Below are 18,619 nucleotides of genomic sequence, written 5' to 3'. Positions count from 1 at the left end.
CGGAGAAGGCGATGGAACCCCACTCCAGCACTCTTGCCTGGAGAATCCCATGGACGGAGGAGCCTGGTGGGCTGCAGTCCATGGGGTTGCTAAGAGTCAGATACGACTGAGCGACTTCACTTTCACTTTTCACCTTCACGCATTGGAGAAAGAAATGGCAACCCACTCCAGTGTTCTTGCCTGGAGAATCCCAGGGACGGGGGAGCCTGGTGGGCTGCTGTCTATGGGGTAGCATAGAGTCGGACATGACTGAAGTGACTTAGCAGCAGCAGCAGCATATATATGTATAAAATAAAATACCTAGGAAACCTCAATTATCTGGAAATTAACACATTCTAAATGATCCATGGGTCAAAGAAGAAATTACAAGGGAAATTAGGTAAAATTTAATACTTAATGATAATGAAAATACAATATATTAAAAGTTGTGGGATACACCTAGAGAAGCATGTAGCAGGGAACTTACAGCTTTAAGTGCTTATGTTAGAAAAGAGGCTTAAAACGGACGGCCTGAGGTATTACCTTAAAGCACAACAACAAAGAAGAAGTACAAAATTAAACCCAAACACAGGAGAAAGGAGCAAACGACAAAAAGCAGAAATCAATATAGTAGAAAACAGACAAGTGATAGAGAAAATGAACAAAGCCAAAGTTGATTCTGGACAAAGATCAACAGAAGATAAGCTCCTAGCTAGACTGATGAAGAAAGAAGAGAATACCAATCATAAACAACAGGAGTGAAGGGTACTGTCACAAATTCTACAGAAGCCCTGAATTTCTACTGAATTATCTCAGTTACAAGGAAGAAATAACACCAGTCTTACACAAAGTTTCAGAAAACAGAACAAGGAACTGCTTCTCTTCAATTTTTGAGGATATCAAAATCTGACAAAGACATCACATAGACACACACACCATAATAATACACCAATACCCCTCATGGACACAGACATGGAGGTCCTTAATAAAATATAAGCAAGGAAAACCCATTAATACATAAAAATGATACATCATGACCAAGCAGGTTTATCTCAAAGATGCAAGGCTGGTTTGATACTGCAGGTTCAGTTCTAGACAACTACAATAAAGCAACTACCGGGATAAAGTCACTCAAATTTGGGGGTCTCCTAGTGCATATAAAAGCTATGTTCACACTATACTGTGGTCTATTAAGTGTGCAACAGCATTACGTCTAAAAACACAAGGTACAGGCCTTAATTGAAAAATGTTTTATTGCTAAAAAATGCTAACCATCATCTGAGACTCCAGCAAGTCCCAATCTCTTTGCTGGTGGAGGTCTTGCTCTGCCGTCGGTGGGTGCTGACTGATGAGGGTGGTGGGTGCTGAAAGCTGGAGTGCCTGTGGCGATTTCTCAACCTCTCCCTTTCACAAAGGGTTCTCTGTAGTACGTGATGCTATTGATAGCATTTTGCCACACTTTATACAGGTTGTGGTTTGTGGTACCCTAAAACGATTACAAGAGCAAAACATCAAAAATCACAGATCACTGTAACAAATATAAAAATAACGAAAAGGTCTGAAATACCGGGAGACACAGACATGAAGCAAGCAAATGCTATCGGAAAGCAGCGCTGACAGACTCGTTCAGCGCAGGGCTGCCTCAGATCCGCAATCTGTAGAAAACGCAATCATCTGTGAAATGCAACCAAGCAGAGCGCTGTAAAGTGAAGCAGGCCTGTAAACAGTCAATCAATATAATTAACTCTACTACACAAAACAATAATGCAGCAAAAGAAATGATAGTGACGGGCTTGGGATAAAGGAGCGACCGAGAGCACAGCTGTAAGGGCGGCATCTGCAGAGGCAGTGACCTCCGCCCGCAGAAAGGGGCACACTGCGCGCAGGCCAAGACTCTCTGAACCTTTCATTTTTCAAAAGAAATCAGAAACTCAAATATCCATGTCAAATCTGACTTTAAACGCTTGCATTTACTTTTTTAAAATGTTCGAACCAAACAAAACTGTTTTATAACCAGAATTAGCCTGTGATGGCTAGTTTGCAGCTCTTTGCTAATCTGGAAAATGAAGTCCATGAGAAAGTTTACCAAGAGAGAGAAATATAAAAGCTGCAAATAAGAGGCTTCTGGGATTTCCCTTGTGGTCCAGTAGCTAAGACTCTGCACTCCCAACACAGGGGGCCCGGGTTCAATCCCTGGTCAGGGAACTAGATCCCACATGCTGCAACTAAAGACCCCGCACGCCACAAGGAAAAGCAAAGGTCCCACGTGCTACAACTAAGAACTGGCAGAGCCAAGGAAAAGAAATGAAAAGAAATACTAAAAAAAGAAGATGCTGATGGGAAAAAGGTGCTGACAGACTTGCTCATCCATTTCCATTTGGTAGAAATTAGGGAACGACTCTCATAGAAAAAGCAGATATCTTTAAAGGGCCAGACAGTAAATATTTTAGGAGTTTTGAGTCCCGTTGCTCAACTCTGCTGCTGCAGCAGGAGACTGGTCACAGATAACACATGAAAGAATGGGTATATCCATGCTCTGATCTAACTTTATTTACAAAAATAGTACGTCTAGTTTGACCCACGCACCTTCATTCACAGAACACTGAGATAATTCATAAAGGAAAAGACTGGTATTTAACAAAGTTAAAATTAAGAACTTCTGTTCATCAAAACAAACAAAAAACTCCATCTCCCTCTGAAAAACAAACATCCAGCCGAGAGTGAAATGGTGAGCTACAAACTAGGAGAATACATTTGCAACAACTGACAAAGAGTATTATTGATAAAAGATTAGCACCCATAAATAATACATATGTGAAAGTGTTAGTTGCTTAGTCATGTCTGACTCCTTGCGACCCCGTGAATTGTACAGCCTGCCAGTCTCCTCTGTCCATGGGGATCCTCCAGGCAAGAATACTGGAGTGGGTTGCCCTTCCCTTCTCCAGGGAATCTTCCCGACCCAGTGACTGAACCTGGGTCTTTCACATTACAGGTAGATTCTTTACAATCAAGAAGAAAAAGATAGGAGCAAAAAAACATGAAATATAAACAGCATTTCACAGAAAAGGAAATATGGCCAATAAACCATAAAAAAAAAACTTTATTAGCAATCCATTAAAAGGCAGTTAAAATCGCAACTGAAATATCATTTCATAACCATCAAACTGACAAACATTTAAAACATCTGGAAATGCCACGCTCTGGTGAGGAAACAGCACAGCTGATGGAATGTAAATCCAGATTCACTCTGAAGAAGTCAAGTGTGGAGTGAAAACACAGGCCCTAAATGCAGCAGCTCCAACGAGTCACGCACCCTATGGAAACGCACAAGGACACGTCTCCAGAAGCCCTGCACGAGCAGTAGCCCCATGCCTGTGCCAAGCACGGAGGAACCAGAGGCAGCACGTTCACGTGAGGGAATCTTCTAGAACGTGCCACGGGCGGATCTTACAGACAACACCTGGAGCACACCAAACGATCAGACAGTACACATGCTTCTGGCAGGAATCACACCTAAAGAAATGAAGGCACAGTAACACAACCGAGTAAGCAGGCGACGCACATTACCCGATAAAGCTACGAAAATGACGTGGACCCAAGACAGTCACAGCAGAATACACCCAGTGTGATTTCAACAAACTGTGTGTATGTATGTGCAGCTACATATACACACATATGCAGAAATGAAAAGCAAGGGGATAAGATCCAGAATATTCAAGTCAGCGGTCACCTCTGGGTGAGAGAGAAGGGGACATACCAGGGAGGGCGCACAGTGCCCTTGAGGGAAGGTGGCGTCTGTTCCTGAGGTGGGCAATGGGGATTCCTTTATGCCGCTTTTAGAAATGGCACAGATGTATTACATGCATTCCTTTTTAGATGGCATGCATTTCACCAAAAGAAGGAAGGACGGGAGGGAGGTGGGAAGGATGTGGGAAGGAGGAAAGAGGAGAGGGAGGGAAGCAGACAGACTTTGGGGTGGGGAGCTAACCACCAGCTGCCACCCTGCTGGGTCACTCTGGACTTGCAAACAGAGATGCACACGAGCCTCTGGAAACCAGCCTAAGCAGAGCAGCTCCCCACGGCTCAGCCTGTGGGATGTAACGTGGCCAGGGGCCAGCTCTGCCTGAAGCCTGGGAGGGCAGGATAAGCCTTCGGTGTAGCTCGGCCTGCAGGTGGGAAGTGGAGGAGCTGCAGGAAAGGGAATCTGGCAGGCCCCGAACAACCCAATCAATACTTCCTGAGTGAAGGCCCCCGCTTTGGCATTTTGCTCTACTTCAAACCATGGTTAAGCTTCACCAGCTCAGATGACAGGAAGTCCGCAGAGCTACTACTTTTTCAGACTGTACTTCTGGTGACCCTGTGGGGACAGTACTCAGCAGCTTGAGGACAGTGGAAGGTGATCTGGCCACATCGGTCAAGATTACAAACCTTCTAATCTGGCGAGTCCATTTTGGGACTTTATTCTGTGGATACAGCCAAACCTGAATATAAAGAGAGATGAAAGGCCATATACTATAGCAAATTCCTGGGAACCACCTAAATGTCCACCAACGGAGGGCTCATACACGATGGTGCCTCCTGACACGGGCACACTACTATAATGTGGCTATTAAAAAAAAAAAAAAAGACTGAGGAAACTATGTACTGATACAGAATGCTCTCCAGCATCTATTAAGTGATAGCAGAACATGGAGAAGTGCATAACCCAGCAGAAGAAAAATGTATACCTGCACATGTGCTGTGTGTGCTAAGCCGCGTTAGTCGTGCCTGACTCTTTGCAACCCTATGGACTGTAGCCCACCAGGCTCCCCTGTCCATAGGATTCTCCAGGCAAGAACACAGGAGTGGGTTGCCACGCCTTTCCAAGCAATCTTCCTGACCCAGGGATCCAACTGCATCTCTTACGTCTCCTGAACTGGCTGGCAGGGGCTCCTTTACCACTAGTGCTGCCTGGGAAGCCTACTCTACGCATCTAACACTGGCAGGATAGACGAAGGATACACAAACAATGAATAATTGTGATGACCTATCAAGAGGGAAACGAAGGAGAGGGGGACAAAACTGAGAGCAAGATTTCTCAAGCAGTATTTTTCCAATCAAATATTTAATTACTCAAAACAGTAAACTAAAAAAATATGGCTATCACAAAAGGGCTAGCCCCTTCCCAAGTGTCAATGTCGGGGTCATGAGAAGGTCCCTAAAAGACATACCAGATGAGACTCCAGGGTAGGGGTCCCCCCAGGAGTCAGGGGCCAATGACCAGGCAGAGTGTCAGCAGTAAAGGATTAGCAAATACATTATAATATACATATAACGGATACTCGGAAACACAGAACAGTGAGGCAGCCTGGGTCGATGTACTAAGAGAACACCTGGTCCAGAATGTGGGCTACATTTGTTACCATGGTGATTAAACACACTATGTGTGTGTATTTCTTCTCATAAGCCAAGCGTGTCTCCGTGAGGACACCCCAGAAACGGGCTGAGGGGGCTGCTCTCAGGAGAGGAACTGGTGGCTGAGGGTAGAAGCTGAAGAGATATGCTTTTCACTGCACACTCCTCTGTATCTTTTGAATTGTGCTATGTGTATCAATAACCTATTTACAAAAATAACCTATTCACAACATTCTTTATAAAAAGTACCCAATCACAAAAAACATTAAAAAGAAGTTACTAGAGACATAAAACACATTTATAAAGGGATATAAAAAGTTTGGGGAAATGTCCTTGAATAGTAAAAGTTAACTATTTAAATACTTACTTTTTTTGCCGATTCTCTAAATTCAGTTCAGTTCAGCTCACTCGCTCAGTCGTGTCCGACTCTTTGCGACCCCATGAATCGCAGCACGCCAGGCCTCCCTGTCCATCACCAACTCCCGGAGTTCACTCAGACTCACGTCCATCAAGTCAGTGATGCTATCCAGCCATCTCATTCTCTGTCGTCCCCTTCTCCTCCTGCCCCCAATCCCTCCCAGCATCAGAGTCTTTTCCAATGAGTCAACTCTTCTCATGAGGTGGCCAAAGTACTGGAGTTTCAGCTTTAGCATCATTCCTTCCAAAGAAATCCCAGGGCTGATCTCATTCAGATTGGACTGCTTGGATCTCCTTGCAGTCCAAGGGACTCTCAAGAGTCTTCTCCAATACCACGGTTCAAAAGCATCAATTCTTCGGCGCTCAGCCTTCTTCACAGTCCAACTCTCACATCCATACATGACCACAGGAAAAACCATAGCCTTGACTAGACGAACCTTTGTTGGCAAGTAATGTCTCTGCTTCTGAATATGCTATCTAGGTTGGTCTATTTTTAAAAACATGATCCCAGTGAAAAGTCAAACAGGATTTTTTTCACTATTTAAGCAAATTCTAAAATTCATATGGAAAAATAAAAGTGCTCATACAGCCAAGACATTTTTGAAAAACATGAGGAAATATTATAAAATATTAAAACACATTAAAGCTACAGTATTAATTTCTCCCCTCACTTATTGTATCAGAACAAATTCTAGATGAACTATAAAAGTGAAAATAAAAGCTAAAAGTACTAGAAGTAATTAGAAGAAATATTTGAAATAGCTTTGGGCTTCCCGGGAGGCTCAGCGGTAAAGAATCTGCCTGGCAATGCAGGAGATCCAGGGTCAATCCCTGGGTCAGGAAGATCCCCTGGAGAAGGAAATGGCAACCCCTCCAGTATTCTTGCCTGGAAACTTCCATGGACAGAGGAGCCTGGCAGGCTATAGTCCATATGGTCACAAAGAGTCAGACGCGACTAAGCATGCATGCAAGCAAAATAACTTTATTGAGATATTACTCACCCACCTAAAGTGCACAATTCAATGACTTTTAGTATACTTAAAAAACCATCATCACTATAATTATCACCCCAGAAAGAAACTCCAAGCCTATCGGCAGTCACTCCCCGTCCTCCATGCCCCCAGCTCCTGGCAACCACTTTCCACCTCTGTGGATTTGCCTCCTGTGGACAGTTCACATAAATGGAATCATACCATACATGGTCTTTTGTCTGTGGCTTCTGTCACTGAATGTGATTATCTTCAAGGTTCAACCACGCCGTAGGGCATAGCACACATCACTCATTTTTATGGCTGAATAGTATCAATTATATGGATAGGCTACATGATGTTTACCTCATCAGCTGATGAGCAATTGTGCCATTTCTGCTTTTTGGCTATTATAAACAATGTTGCTATAAGTGCTGGTGTACAAGTTTCACTTTTTAAATTCTCTTGGGTGTACACCCAGAAGTGGCATTGCTAGTCAAAGGATAATCCTATGTTTAATCATTTGAGGGACGGCAAGATGGTTGGTTTTCCAAGCGCTGCACCATTTTACACTCCTGCCAGCAGTGGGTGAAGTTTCCCATTCCTGCACATCGGTGTCAGCGCTTGTTCCTGCCGTGCCTTTATCACAGCCACACGGTGAGTGTGACGTGCCACCTCATGCACAGGGACCTGCATTTCCCTACCGAACGACTAATGATGCTGATCACTTGAGATTGTTCCTTAATGACTTGAGAGTAAGGAAATTTGTCTAAATAAGACACACAGCCCAAGAACAAGACACAGAGCCCACACATTTATGGACAACGTGAAAATTAAGGTCAACAGAGTAGACCTTAAAAGGTGGTAAAAAAAATTTTTGACTGTGTGAGGTGATGGATGTTAACTAATTATGGCAATTATTTTGTACATACAAATATCAAATCATTATGTTGTACAACTAAAACTAATATAGCAATTATATGATTATATGTCAATCATATCAACAGAAAAAAATACAAAATTTTAATGAATAAACAAAATCAATTAGCAATAACCACACTTTAAAAAAATTTAAGTCAGTGGGCAAACACACTAGAGACAAAAAAGTCTGAAACACATGGCAGAGGGCTAGTTTTCTTAATAAAACAAGAGCACTGACAGATCTACAAGGAGAAGGCCAAGTGCAAGAGAAGAATGGCAATTCACAGAAGAGAGAAACATCAACAGCTCTGAATCATAGAGAAGGATGCATTACCACACTCGTAACTAAAAAACTGCCTCTTCAAACAAGATAGAAGACTTCCCTGGTGGTCCAGTGGTTACGAATCCACCTGCCAATGCAAGGGACGCGGGTGTGGTCCCGGGAGGGACACGCCATGGGGCAACTAAGGTGGCACGCTGCAACTCCGGAAGCCCGCAATCCACAAGAGAAGCCAGCGCACTGAGACGCCTGCACACACCTCAAGAGGAACCCGCGCTCCACAGCTCAAGAAAAGCCTGAACACAGCAATGAAGATGCAGCACGGCCAAAACGAAACACTTTTTTTTTAAATAAGTAAAACCAGTAACATTTTCACTATCAGACTGACAAACATTTATAAAGTACTGCTGTGCTGGCACTGGTGAAGGGTAAAAAACTGTTGGCAGTGACTTAAAAAAAAAAAAGGAATGAAGCTAGCAAACAACCTAAAGGTCCATCAGGAGAGGGTTAAGTGAAGAAAAAGAAATGCAAAAAGGCAAAATGGATGTCTGAGGAGGCCTTACAAATAGCTGTGAAAAGAAGAGAAGTGAAAGGCAAAGGAGCAAAGGAAAGATACACCCATCTGAATGCAGAGTTCCAAAGAATAGCAAGGAGAGATAAGAAAGCCTTCCTCAGTGATCAATGCAAAGAAATAGAGGAAAACAACAGAATGGGAAAGACTAGAGATTCTCTTCAAGAAAATGAGATACCAAGGGAATATTTCATGCAAAGATGGGCTCAATAAGGGACAGAAAGGGTACAGACTTAACAGAAGCAGAAGATATTAAGGACAGGTGACAAGAATACACAGAAGAACTGTACAAAAAAGATCTTCATGACCCAGATAATCACGATGGTGTGATCACTCACCTAGAGCCAGACATCCTGGAATGCGAAGTCAAGTGGGCCTTAGGAAGCATCACTACGAACAAAGCTAGTGGAGGTGATGGAATTCCAGTTGAGCTATTTCAAATCCTAAAAGATGACGCTGTGCAAGTGCTGCACTCAATATGCCAGCAAATTGGAAAACTCAGCAGTGACCACAGGACTGGAAAATGTCAGTTTTCATTCCAATCCCAAAGAAAGGCAATGCCAAAGATGCTCAAACTACTGCACAATTGCACTCATCTCACACACTAGCAAAGTAATGCTCTAAATTCTCCAAGCCAGGCTTCAACAGTATGAGAACCTTGAACTTCCAGATCTCCAACCTGGATTCAGAAAAGGCAGAGAAACCAGATATCAAATTGCCAAAACCTGTTGGATCATCGAAAATGCAAAACAATTCCAGAAAAACATCTATTTCTGCTTTATTGACTATGCCAAAGCCTTTGACTACATCACAACAAACTGTGGAAAATTCTTAAAGAGACGGAAATACCAGACCACCTGACCTGTCTCCTGAGAAATCTGTATGCAGGTCAGGAAGCAACAGTTAGAACTGGACATGGAACCACACACTGGTTCCAAATCAGGAAAGGAGTACATCAACAATGTATATTGTCACCCTGCTTATTTAACTTCTATGCAGAGTAATTATGAGAAACGCAGGGCTGGAAGAAGCACAAGCTGGAATCAAGATTGCCGGGAGAAATATCAATAACCTCAGATATGCAGATGACACCACCCTTATGGCAGAAAACAAAGAAGAACTAAAGAGCCTCTTGATGAAAGTGAAAGAGGAGAGTGAAAAAGTTGGGTTAAACCTCAACATTCAGAAAACTAAGATCATGGCATCCGGTCTCATCACTTCATGGCAAATAGATGGGGAAGAAATGGAAACAGTGAAAGACTTTATTTTGGGGGGCTCCGAAATCACTGCAGATGGTGACTGCAGGCTTGAAATTAAAAGAGGCTGCTCCTTGGAAGAAAAGTTATGACCAACCTAGACAGCATATTAAAAAGCAGAGACATTACTTAGCCAACAAAGGCCTGTCTAGTCAAAGCTATGGTTTTTCCAGTGGTCATGCAGGGATGTGAGAGTTGGACTATGAAGAAAGCTGAGCACCAAAGAATTGATGCTTTTGAACTGTGGTGTTGGAGAAGACTCTTGAGAGTCCCTTGAACTGCAAGGAGATCCAACCAGTCAATCATAAAGAAAATCAGTCCTGAATATTCATTGGAAGGACTGATGCTGAAGCTGAAACTCCAGTATTTTGGTCACCTGATGTGAAGAACTGGCTCATTGGAAAAGACCCTGATGCTGGGAAAGATTGAAGGTGGGAGGAGAAGGGGACGACAGAGGATGAGACGGTTGGATGGCATCACCGACTCAACGGACATGAGTTTGAGGAAACTCTGGGAGTTGCTGATGGACAGGGAGGCCTGGTGTGCTGCAGTCCATGGGGTCGCAGAGTCGGACACAACTGAGCGACTGAACTGAACTGACTGAAGTGAAGGAAAGGGCGCCACATGGTGGCCCCAGGGCTCTGGGCATCAAGACCCAGCAAGCGCACAGTGGGAGGGGCTGAGTGCACAGGGTCCTGCCCAGGGCAGCCCCTCTTCTTTCCTGAGGGAAGCGGGGTGTGGACAAACCTTTGCCACACAGACTTTTTTTCAAGCCACTGCGCAGTGAGCTGAGAGTCCAGACGGAAGATTTTTCATTGTTCCAGGCTGTGATGGAAAACATCACTACCTTCTCACTAATAAAAACAGAAAGCAGGTTTCTCAGGACACTGCTATGACGTTAGCTTGAACTCTAACTCCATACCTCCTCTTACCAACTGCCTGCATCTTCCCTGTGCAGTTGAGGAAAATGGCGAGACGCTAACCCCCTTGCTCAAGAGTGCCCCTAGTGCGGCCCTGGCCGCCCGGCTGTCCCCCGGGCTGTCTCCCCGCTTCGCCAGCCCAGTCCTGTCTCAGGGCCCTGGCCTCGATTGCTCCCTCTGCTTGGAACGTCCTTTCCCAGACACCTTCACCTCCTCCCAGGCTTTGCTTACATGCCACCCTGCTCGTGAGGCCCCCCGCGACTGCCCCTCCTACTGGGATCCCCTTCCCACTCTGCTCTCTTCACGGGGCTTATCGTGTGACATCCCCATAGCGCGTTCCCGTCCGCGCTGACCGCACTCCAGGGCAGCACTGCAGAGGCCAAGACTCCTGCCCATCTCGTCTCCTGGGTGCCCACAGCACCCGGGCAGTCCCAGGCCCACTGCAGGCACTGTGGGGGTGTGTGCAGAACTGATGCTGCCACACTGCAGGGCACATGCTGCAGTGGCCGTGACAGTCTGAGGTCACAGGCCCTGGATAAACACGCACCGTTTCCTCGGACGGTACAGCCACAGGACACTGTTTCTCAGAATGCAGGTCAAGACTGCTGGTTATGAAGCCAATTCAGTGAGCTAGGTCAGAATTTTTGTTTGTTTAATGAAACAGAAAGTAAAAGAATGCATAGGGCTTCCCCGGTGGCTCAGTGGTAAAGAATCTGCCTGCCAACGAATGAGACACAGGTTCGATCCCTGATATGGGAAGATCCCCCTGCCTCAGAGCACGTAAACCCGTGAGCCACACCTACTGAAGCCCGCTGGCCCTAGAGCCTGTGCTCCGCAACAAGAGAAGCTACCGCCGTGAGCAATCTGTGCACCCCAACCAGAGAGGAGCCCCCGCTCGCTGCAACTAGAAAAAAGCCCAGAGAGCAGTGAAGACCCACCACGACCAATAAATAAATAAATAAAACTATAATAAAAAATTTTTAAAAAGAACACAAAGATAATACGGTTAAGTATTTACAAAACTCTTTCAGCTAAGTATGTACATGTATTTGTACAGGTCATGATATGAATGCATTTCTTACTGGGAAAACGTGACAAAAACATTTGAAATTCACTCATCTAATATCAACCTAATATTTCTAAGTTAAAGCTTCAGATTCTATAAAAAGAAAAATTAATAAATTTACTTGTAAAGTTTAAAATTCTGCAAACTAAAGGTACTTCCACATCAAAGAGAAGGAGAATTAACCCTCTCCCAAAAAGGGAAAATACAATACTGGAAAAAACGAAGTTCTTTGGAATGCAGCCTCAGGCTTTTTTTCCATAACACCACAACTATTTTACCACAGTTTTATGCTTTATGTTCGTAACCATGAAATTCTCTGCTTTTCAGTAAGTTGGTTTGGATGGTTCCATTATCTCTCAAATTTCACCAGATATCTCAGGTTAGCTATTCACAACTAAATTTTGTTTCTTAAGTTCTGTAACCACTTGAGGTAAGTCCTGTTTAAAGTGTATCAATATTCTAGACAGAAAGCTCTTCACTTTCTATGTATATATCAAATAAAGATTTCTTTCCTTTAAAATTTTCTAGTTCTTATCTCTAGCACTCCTGAATATTTTCACTATTTCTTACTGTTTCATGAACTGTTCTGCTGCTGCTGCTAAGTCACCTCAGTCGTGTCCGACTCTGTGCAACCCCATAGACAGCAGCCCACCAGGCTTCCCCGTCCCTGGGATTCTCCAGGCAAGAACACCAGAGTGGGTTGCCATTTCCTTCTCCAATGCATGAAGGTGAAAAGTGTAAGTGAAGTCGCTCAGTCGTGTCCAACTCTAGCGACCCCATGGACTGCAGCCCACCAGGCTCCTCCGTCCATGGGATTTTCCAGGCAAGAGTACTGGAGTGGGGTGCCATTGCCTTCTCCGATGACCTGTTCTAATCATTCACTACTAAGCAATACTAACACTATCAAGAAACATCAACTCCTGAATCCAAAGAAACATAACAAAACCAAAAGGGAAGGGCATTTCTGAACAGCCAAAATACAACACATAAAATCCACATACTGAGCTTCAGTTAAACAAGAATATCCTGTTCCCACCTAGAATTCTCCTCTCCTTTAAAAAAAAAAAAATTCGCTAACAAATTTTTGATGTAGCTTTCCAACCCTCACCTGAAAACGGAGAGTAGCAGGGAACACAGCTCCAGAGGCCTGGCAAGTTCAAAAGAGTAACAGAGGCTAAAAACAGAAACACTCAGGACGCAGTTTCAGGGTGGGACGTTTTACAGACAGAGGAGTTGTCACAGCCCAGCGGTCCTGCAGGGGTCTGTTGTTACAACAGAAGACACTAAATTAACATTCACAATGACCCTGAAAATATCAAAGAAAGATTCTGTTATGCTGTGATTAAGTCTTTTAGAAAAACTTCTCATCACAAAGGTTGAAATGAAATGTTTTACTACTCTACAAGTAAGTTTCATGGAAAATCCCCCCAGGACGCCACTCTGAAAATGCTGGGATGTCGGTGTGTGCAAACTTCAGAAGGAGCACAGGACATGCTTTGCTCACTCCACCTTCCCAGCACATGCCCGCCACCTCCCTACCCTGGCTCTTTAGGAAGACCCGCACCAACTATTCTGTCCTCAACAGTGTTGCTGTATGTGTGCGTGCGCGCATGCATGTAGTCACGCACAACTCTTTTTGACCCCCTGGACTGTAGCCTGCTCGCCAGGTTCCTCTTGTCCATGGGATTCTCCACGACAAGAATACTGGAGTGGGTTGCCATTTTCTACTCCAGGGGATCTTCCTGACCCAGGGATCGAACCCAGGTCTGCTTCTCCTGCATTGGAAGGTGAATTCTTTACCACTGCGCCACCTTCTTTACCACAGCTTGTTCCTTTCAAATATGGTATTCATTTTGGCTATCTCAAAATTAATTCTTAATATCCTAATCATGTTTCTTGATTATACAGCTGTTAAATAACAGCCATTCTTTCAAAATTAGTTACACCCACGACTCAGGTACTCCTAAATTCAATTTACCTGATCTCTGAGCAACAAAAATCAGGTGGAAATAATGTGCCCAAGTAGATACTGGCTCTCCAAGCTACAACTTTCATCACTTTTAATTTCTAGTGGCTTTAGCAGATATAACCAGTGATAGCAGAAACATCTGGAAATCTACCTTTACTAAGTGCTACAGAACTACAGGTAAATCTCTGCGTGGACTAAGCAACCAGCAGCTTCCTAGCAAAACGCTAGTGTTCTGTACCAAGAGTGATTAGAGTGTGTTTGAGAAAAATTCTAGGGGACTTCCCTGGTGGCCCAGTGGCTAAGACTTCGCACTCCAACGCAGGGAGCTGGGGACTTCCCCAGGTTGGGGAATGTCACATGCTGCAACTAAGTCCACGTGCCACAGTGAAGACCCAGTGCAGTCAAAATAAATAATTAAATTTTTCAAAAAGAAAGAAAAAATATCTAGCTGCTGCACTGAAGGTACCAAGAATGCAGGAGAGGAAAATCCTCTGGCTTTGAACTTGAGCATCTCACCTCAGAGTGAAGTGGACACATTTTCACAGATCCTGAGCTGGTATCCCGGTTTGAGAGGAGCACCAACAGTCTCTGAAACAGTCCCTCCTCTGTCCCGTTATAACCTGGTATTTTGACACTGGGGAGCGAGAACTGTTCATTTTCCCTTCAGTGGTTACTCACCACCCCGACTTCCCACCTCCTGCAGCCTGAAGCCGTATGCCCAGGAGGAGCAAGAAGCTTGGGGATCCTCCTTCTTAGTTCTGATCAATTCCTCCGCCAGAAACTAATTAGGTCTTTGCTCGTCTATTACATTTGGGTTGGTCTGCTCTTCTGCAGGACAGTGCAGACCACTCAGGCCCCTCATCCTAACCAAGTGCCCCATGGACTAAAGACCGCCTGGCGCCTCTGGACAGCAGGCCACAGATCCCTCCTCTGTCTACAGGCTTCTCTGGTGCTGGCTCTAAGCCCCAGCACCCTATACAGATGGTACTGCCATTCAGAGTTTAAGCAGTTAACCATCAAAACCTTTATCGTCATGTTAAATTAGCCACACACACAGCTGCTTTACTGAGAGAGGGAAATTTGGCAAGTGACTCCCCACATTCTGAAAACAGCCTGGAACTCCAGAAGTCTACCTGAACTCTTGTGAAGAAAAATGCCAATGCCAGGCAAGGCTCTAGATGGTAGAGAATAGAAAAGTTAACTTAAGCACCAACCGTTCTTACTGTGGCTGCCTCACAGTCTTGTTTTGGCAATGCCAACCAAAAGAGTAAGAATGATACAGGATTTCCTGGTGGTCCAGTGGTTAAGAATCCACCTGCCAATGCACGGGACACAGGTTCGATTCCTGTCCAGGAAGATCCCACATGCCACGGAGCAACTAAACCCCTGCACCACAATTACTGAAACTGCACACTTAAAACCTCCACAAGAGAAGCCACCACAGTGAGAAGTCCTCGCTCACCGCAACTCGAGAAAGCCCGCCCCCCGCAATAAAGACCCAGTGCTACCGAAGTAAATACATAATAAATTTTAGAAAAAGAATGGTACAAAGAATGAATTATAAACACACATGATCAGAACATCTTAGAACATGAGGAGTAAAAAGAAAAGAAAATCTCTTTCTTTCTCTCCCAAGGGCAGCAGGGTGGAGAGACAAGTCAGCTACCAAAAAACACAAGAATCAAACTGACAAGACTGCTCCCCTTTAATGAAGATGCTAGAAGACAATAGAGAACTATCAGTCTTTGAAGGAAATTATTTTGACCTGGAATGCAATACCCATCCAAACTACAAGTATGAGGGAAAAATAAAAATAATTTTAGACACGGTGGGGCTTTAAGAATATACAACCCATTGTCTTTTTCTGCAAAACTAACACAAGGGTATACTCTGGTAAAACAGGAAATAAACACCAAAAGAAGGAAGGTGTTGGATACAAGTAACAGTAATAAAAACTACAGCTGTCTTATCTGTTAATGTATGATATTTTCAAAAATCATTGTTTAAAAAAAGAGACTGCAACATTTTAAACTCAGGTAACAGAAAAAGCTGTAAAACAGACGAAAACACCCATGCAAATATAAGTTAAACAAGATATAATACAAGTTTGGAAAAGAGCTAATACCCAGTGCTGGAGAAGATGCTTTGCTATAGGTGGTTTCGTTCCCAGCTAATGGAAATATAAATTGCTTAAGCCTTTTTGGACAGTAATTTGGCAACATCAGTTAACATTTTAAATATGCACACGCTGTGAACCATCAATTCTAAAATTCTAATTCTGTAATTCTAAATAAATGCCATGCATGGTCACAAAGATTAAATACTCGCCCATTCTAAATAGCACCGTAATGACCAGAGCAAAAAAAAAAAAAAAATACCACCAAAACAACCCAAAACCCGCCAATCAAACCAAACCCTCGAAATCATCTTTATAACGTCCGCCAACAGCACAACGTTAAGTAAACGATGATACGTAGTCCGTAACACAGAATACTACGCGGCCTTGTAAAGTCGTAAACTGATACATACAAACAGAAAACATGTGTAAGCCATCCTGGAGCTTAAAAAAAAAAAATCTGTAGCACAAAGCATAAACGGTTTAGGCCTTTTTACGTAAAAATCGTTAGATGTGTGTATTTATACGTGTGTAACTGTTTGTGTGCAGAACCAGGAAGGAATGCCAAGACGTTCACCCGCCGTGACTTCCGAGTGGGGAGTGAGAGAAGGGACTGCGGTCATGGGTTTTTTTCCAACATTGATTTGAGCACCTCCCAATTTCAAGCCCTGGGTTACGGAGGTCAACAACCCCAGAGTCCGGGGCTGCGCGAGGGCCCGGGGCCGGTTTTCTGGTTCGCCGCCGCGCGCCGGGCCGAGCGGGCCCTCAGGTGTGTCGATGGGACAAGGGGCCATTCCACTTGGGGGAGGGGAGGAACCGAGCGCAGCCAAGGGTCTGAGGTAACCCCCGAGTGAAGCCCGCTGCCAGCGCACACGCGCCCTTTGGTTTCAACTCCCCGAACCTGCCGGCGGCCTCTCCGCCTCAACCCGGCCTGACCAGCCTCTACTGTAGGCAGTCACGCGGGCACGGGCTCAACCCCGTCACCTCCGGAGAAACCCGCAGCTCGGGCCGAGTCAGGTGCCCCCAGGACGCACCGAGCGCTCAGCGTTCGCCGCGCGCTGGGAGCATAAGCCTCACAGAACCTCCCGCGCCGCATGAGGGAGAGCCGCCACCGCGCGTCCCACAGAGAATAGGGGCTGTGGGGACCCGGAGGCTCCGCGGGTCCCCGCCCCCGCTCACCTCCCACCCGCCCTTGTCCGGTCGCCCTCACCTCCGCAGGCAGCCGCCAGCGCGGGCGCCCGGAGGCGGCGGCCCCACAGCAGCAGCGTCCGCAGCTCCCGAGCCATGTCGTTCCTCCGGCGTCCCGGACAGCCACGCGCGCCGGGGGCGGGGGCGGGGCGGGGCTTTCTCCGGGCGCGGCGCGGTGACGTCACTGCGCGCGCCCGGGTGCCCGTCCGCCGTCTGCGCCGGCGGGTGGGCGGGACCCTCTGTGGCTCGGGCGCGGCCGGCCCGCGCGGGGACAGTCGGGCCTGGGGGCGGGACCCCCACGACCTTGTGTCGCGTTGTCAAGGGCGACGGCCGTTCGCGCGGGGCCGCCCGGGCAATAGCCCGCAACTGGGCCTCCGTATGTGCGTCCCAGAAACCGGGTGCAGATATTCGCACCCTCCGCGAACAGCGTGAAAAAGCGGCTCCGCGGCAGAAGCAGCTAACATCTTCGGGGTCTTTGTCCCCGGCCTCTGGTCCAGACTGCTGGAAGTCAGTCTCTTCCAACCAAGTCAGGCCAGATAGCTAAAAAGTGTGAAAAAGGAGAATTTCGGGCTTGGCTCGCTTACACCAAAACTCTGGAGCCAAGGCCCACCAGCAAAACTGGGCTTATGCATTCATTCCAATTCTCTTGCCCTCCTGGAGGTGAATTTGGTTGCGGATTCGGACCGTCAACGTCACAGAGCTCCAAGCCACGTAAAACGCAGATTTCTCTGGCAACGCCTGAAGTGGGGCTCAGGCGGCCCCCTGATGACTGAGGTACACTGAAGACTGGCTGCCACAAACGAGTGGTAAATAACTGCACAGAAACGAGTTGAGATTGTGACAGGATCTGCAAAGGACAGGAGCTGGGAGAGTGTCCTCCAGTGGGGCCTGGACGTAGCTGAGGCCGCGCGGGAGGGGATGTGACGGGGAATACTTAACACGAGGAAGGTGTCAAGCATGATTGCCAAGTTCCAGGCTTAAGCAGCTGAGAAGGGGAACCTTGAAGAGGTAGGCCCATCTGGATGGAAGAGCCGGAGGTTGCTCACCTGGAGACTCCAGCAGCCTCCACACTGACACCGCCGCCCCGCCCCCATTCTCTGCACAGCCACTGATGGTAGACTCCTCAGTCAGGGCACTCCAAGGATTTCCCTGCACATAATCAATTCCAAAATCCTCCCTCAGCCTCAGTCCTGCATAACCTGATCCCTGCCTGATCCCTCCCTCGCTACACTCCAGACACACAGCTAGTCCCAGACATAGGGTTCCCAGGAAGTCACTGAACGGAGGGGTCTCCGCCTCACATTTCATGTCTTGTTCACTCCACTCAGGCAACCATCTCTGGTAAGTGCTGACACATTGGTCGATGGGGCAATAGATCTAGCCTGGGGAGCCCTCTTATTACAGAAAGAGGAAGTGGTATTTAGCAAAGGGAGGAGGGAAACCTAGGCTTCAGTTGGTGGTGGGGATGGGGTGGGGGGGGTGGGCCGGCCTCTGCCAAGACAGGCGGGACCCAGGGCAAAGTTATTGGGTTCCAGACACACCTACCAGGCCCCTCTGTCCTCTCTTGGCCTGTG

At 46.1% G+C, this 18,619-nt stretch overlaps 1 protein-coding gene across 1 annotated transcript in view; it reads right to left on the bottom strand.

Moving 5' to 3' along the window:
• The window catches only part of TRAP1 (TNF receptor associated protein 1), a 49,059-nt gene extending 31,860 nt beyond the window's left edge, over positions 1–17,199 (bottom strand). Inside the window, exon 1 of the mRNA XM_070362529.1 lies at positions 17,068–17,199. Coding sequence (XP_070218630.1) covers positions 17,068–17,143 — 76 coding nt within the window. The 5' untranslated portion in view covers positions 17,144–17,199. The remainder of the gene's footprint in view (positions 1–17,067) is intronic.
• Between the last annotated feature and the right edge of the window lie 1,420 nt (positions 17,200–18,619).

The sequence above is a fragment of the Bos mutus genome, chromosome 25 (genome assembly GCF_027580195.1).
Source record: "Bos mutus isolate GX-2022 chromosome 25, NWIPB_WYAK_1.1, whole genome shotgun sequence".
Taxonomy (NCBI): Eukaryota; Metazoa; Chordata; class Mammalia; order Artiodactyla; family Bovidae; genus Bos; species Bos mutus.
The sequence above is the reverse complement of the archived record's forward strand: the minus strand, read 5'-3'. Positions and strand labels throughout refer to the sequence as shown.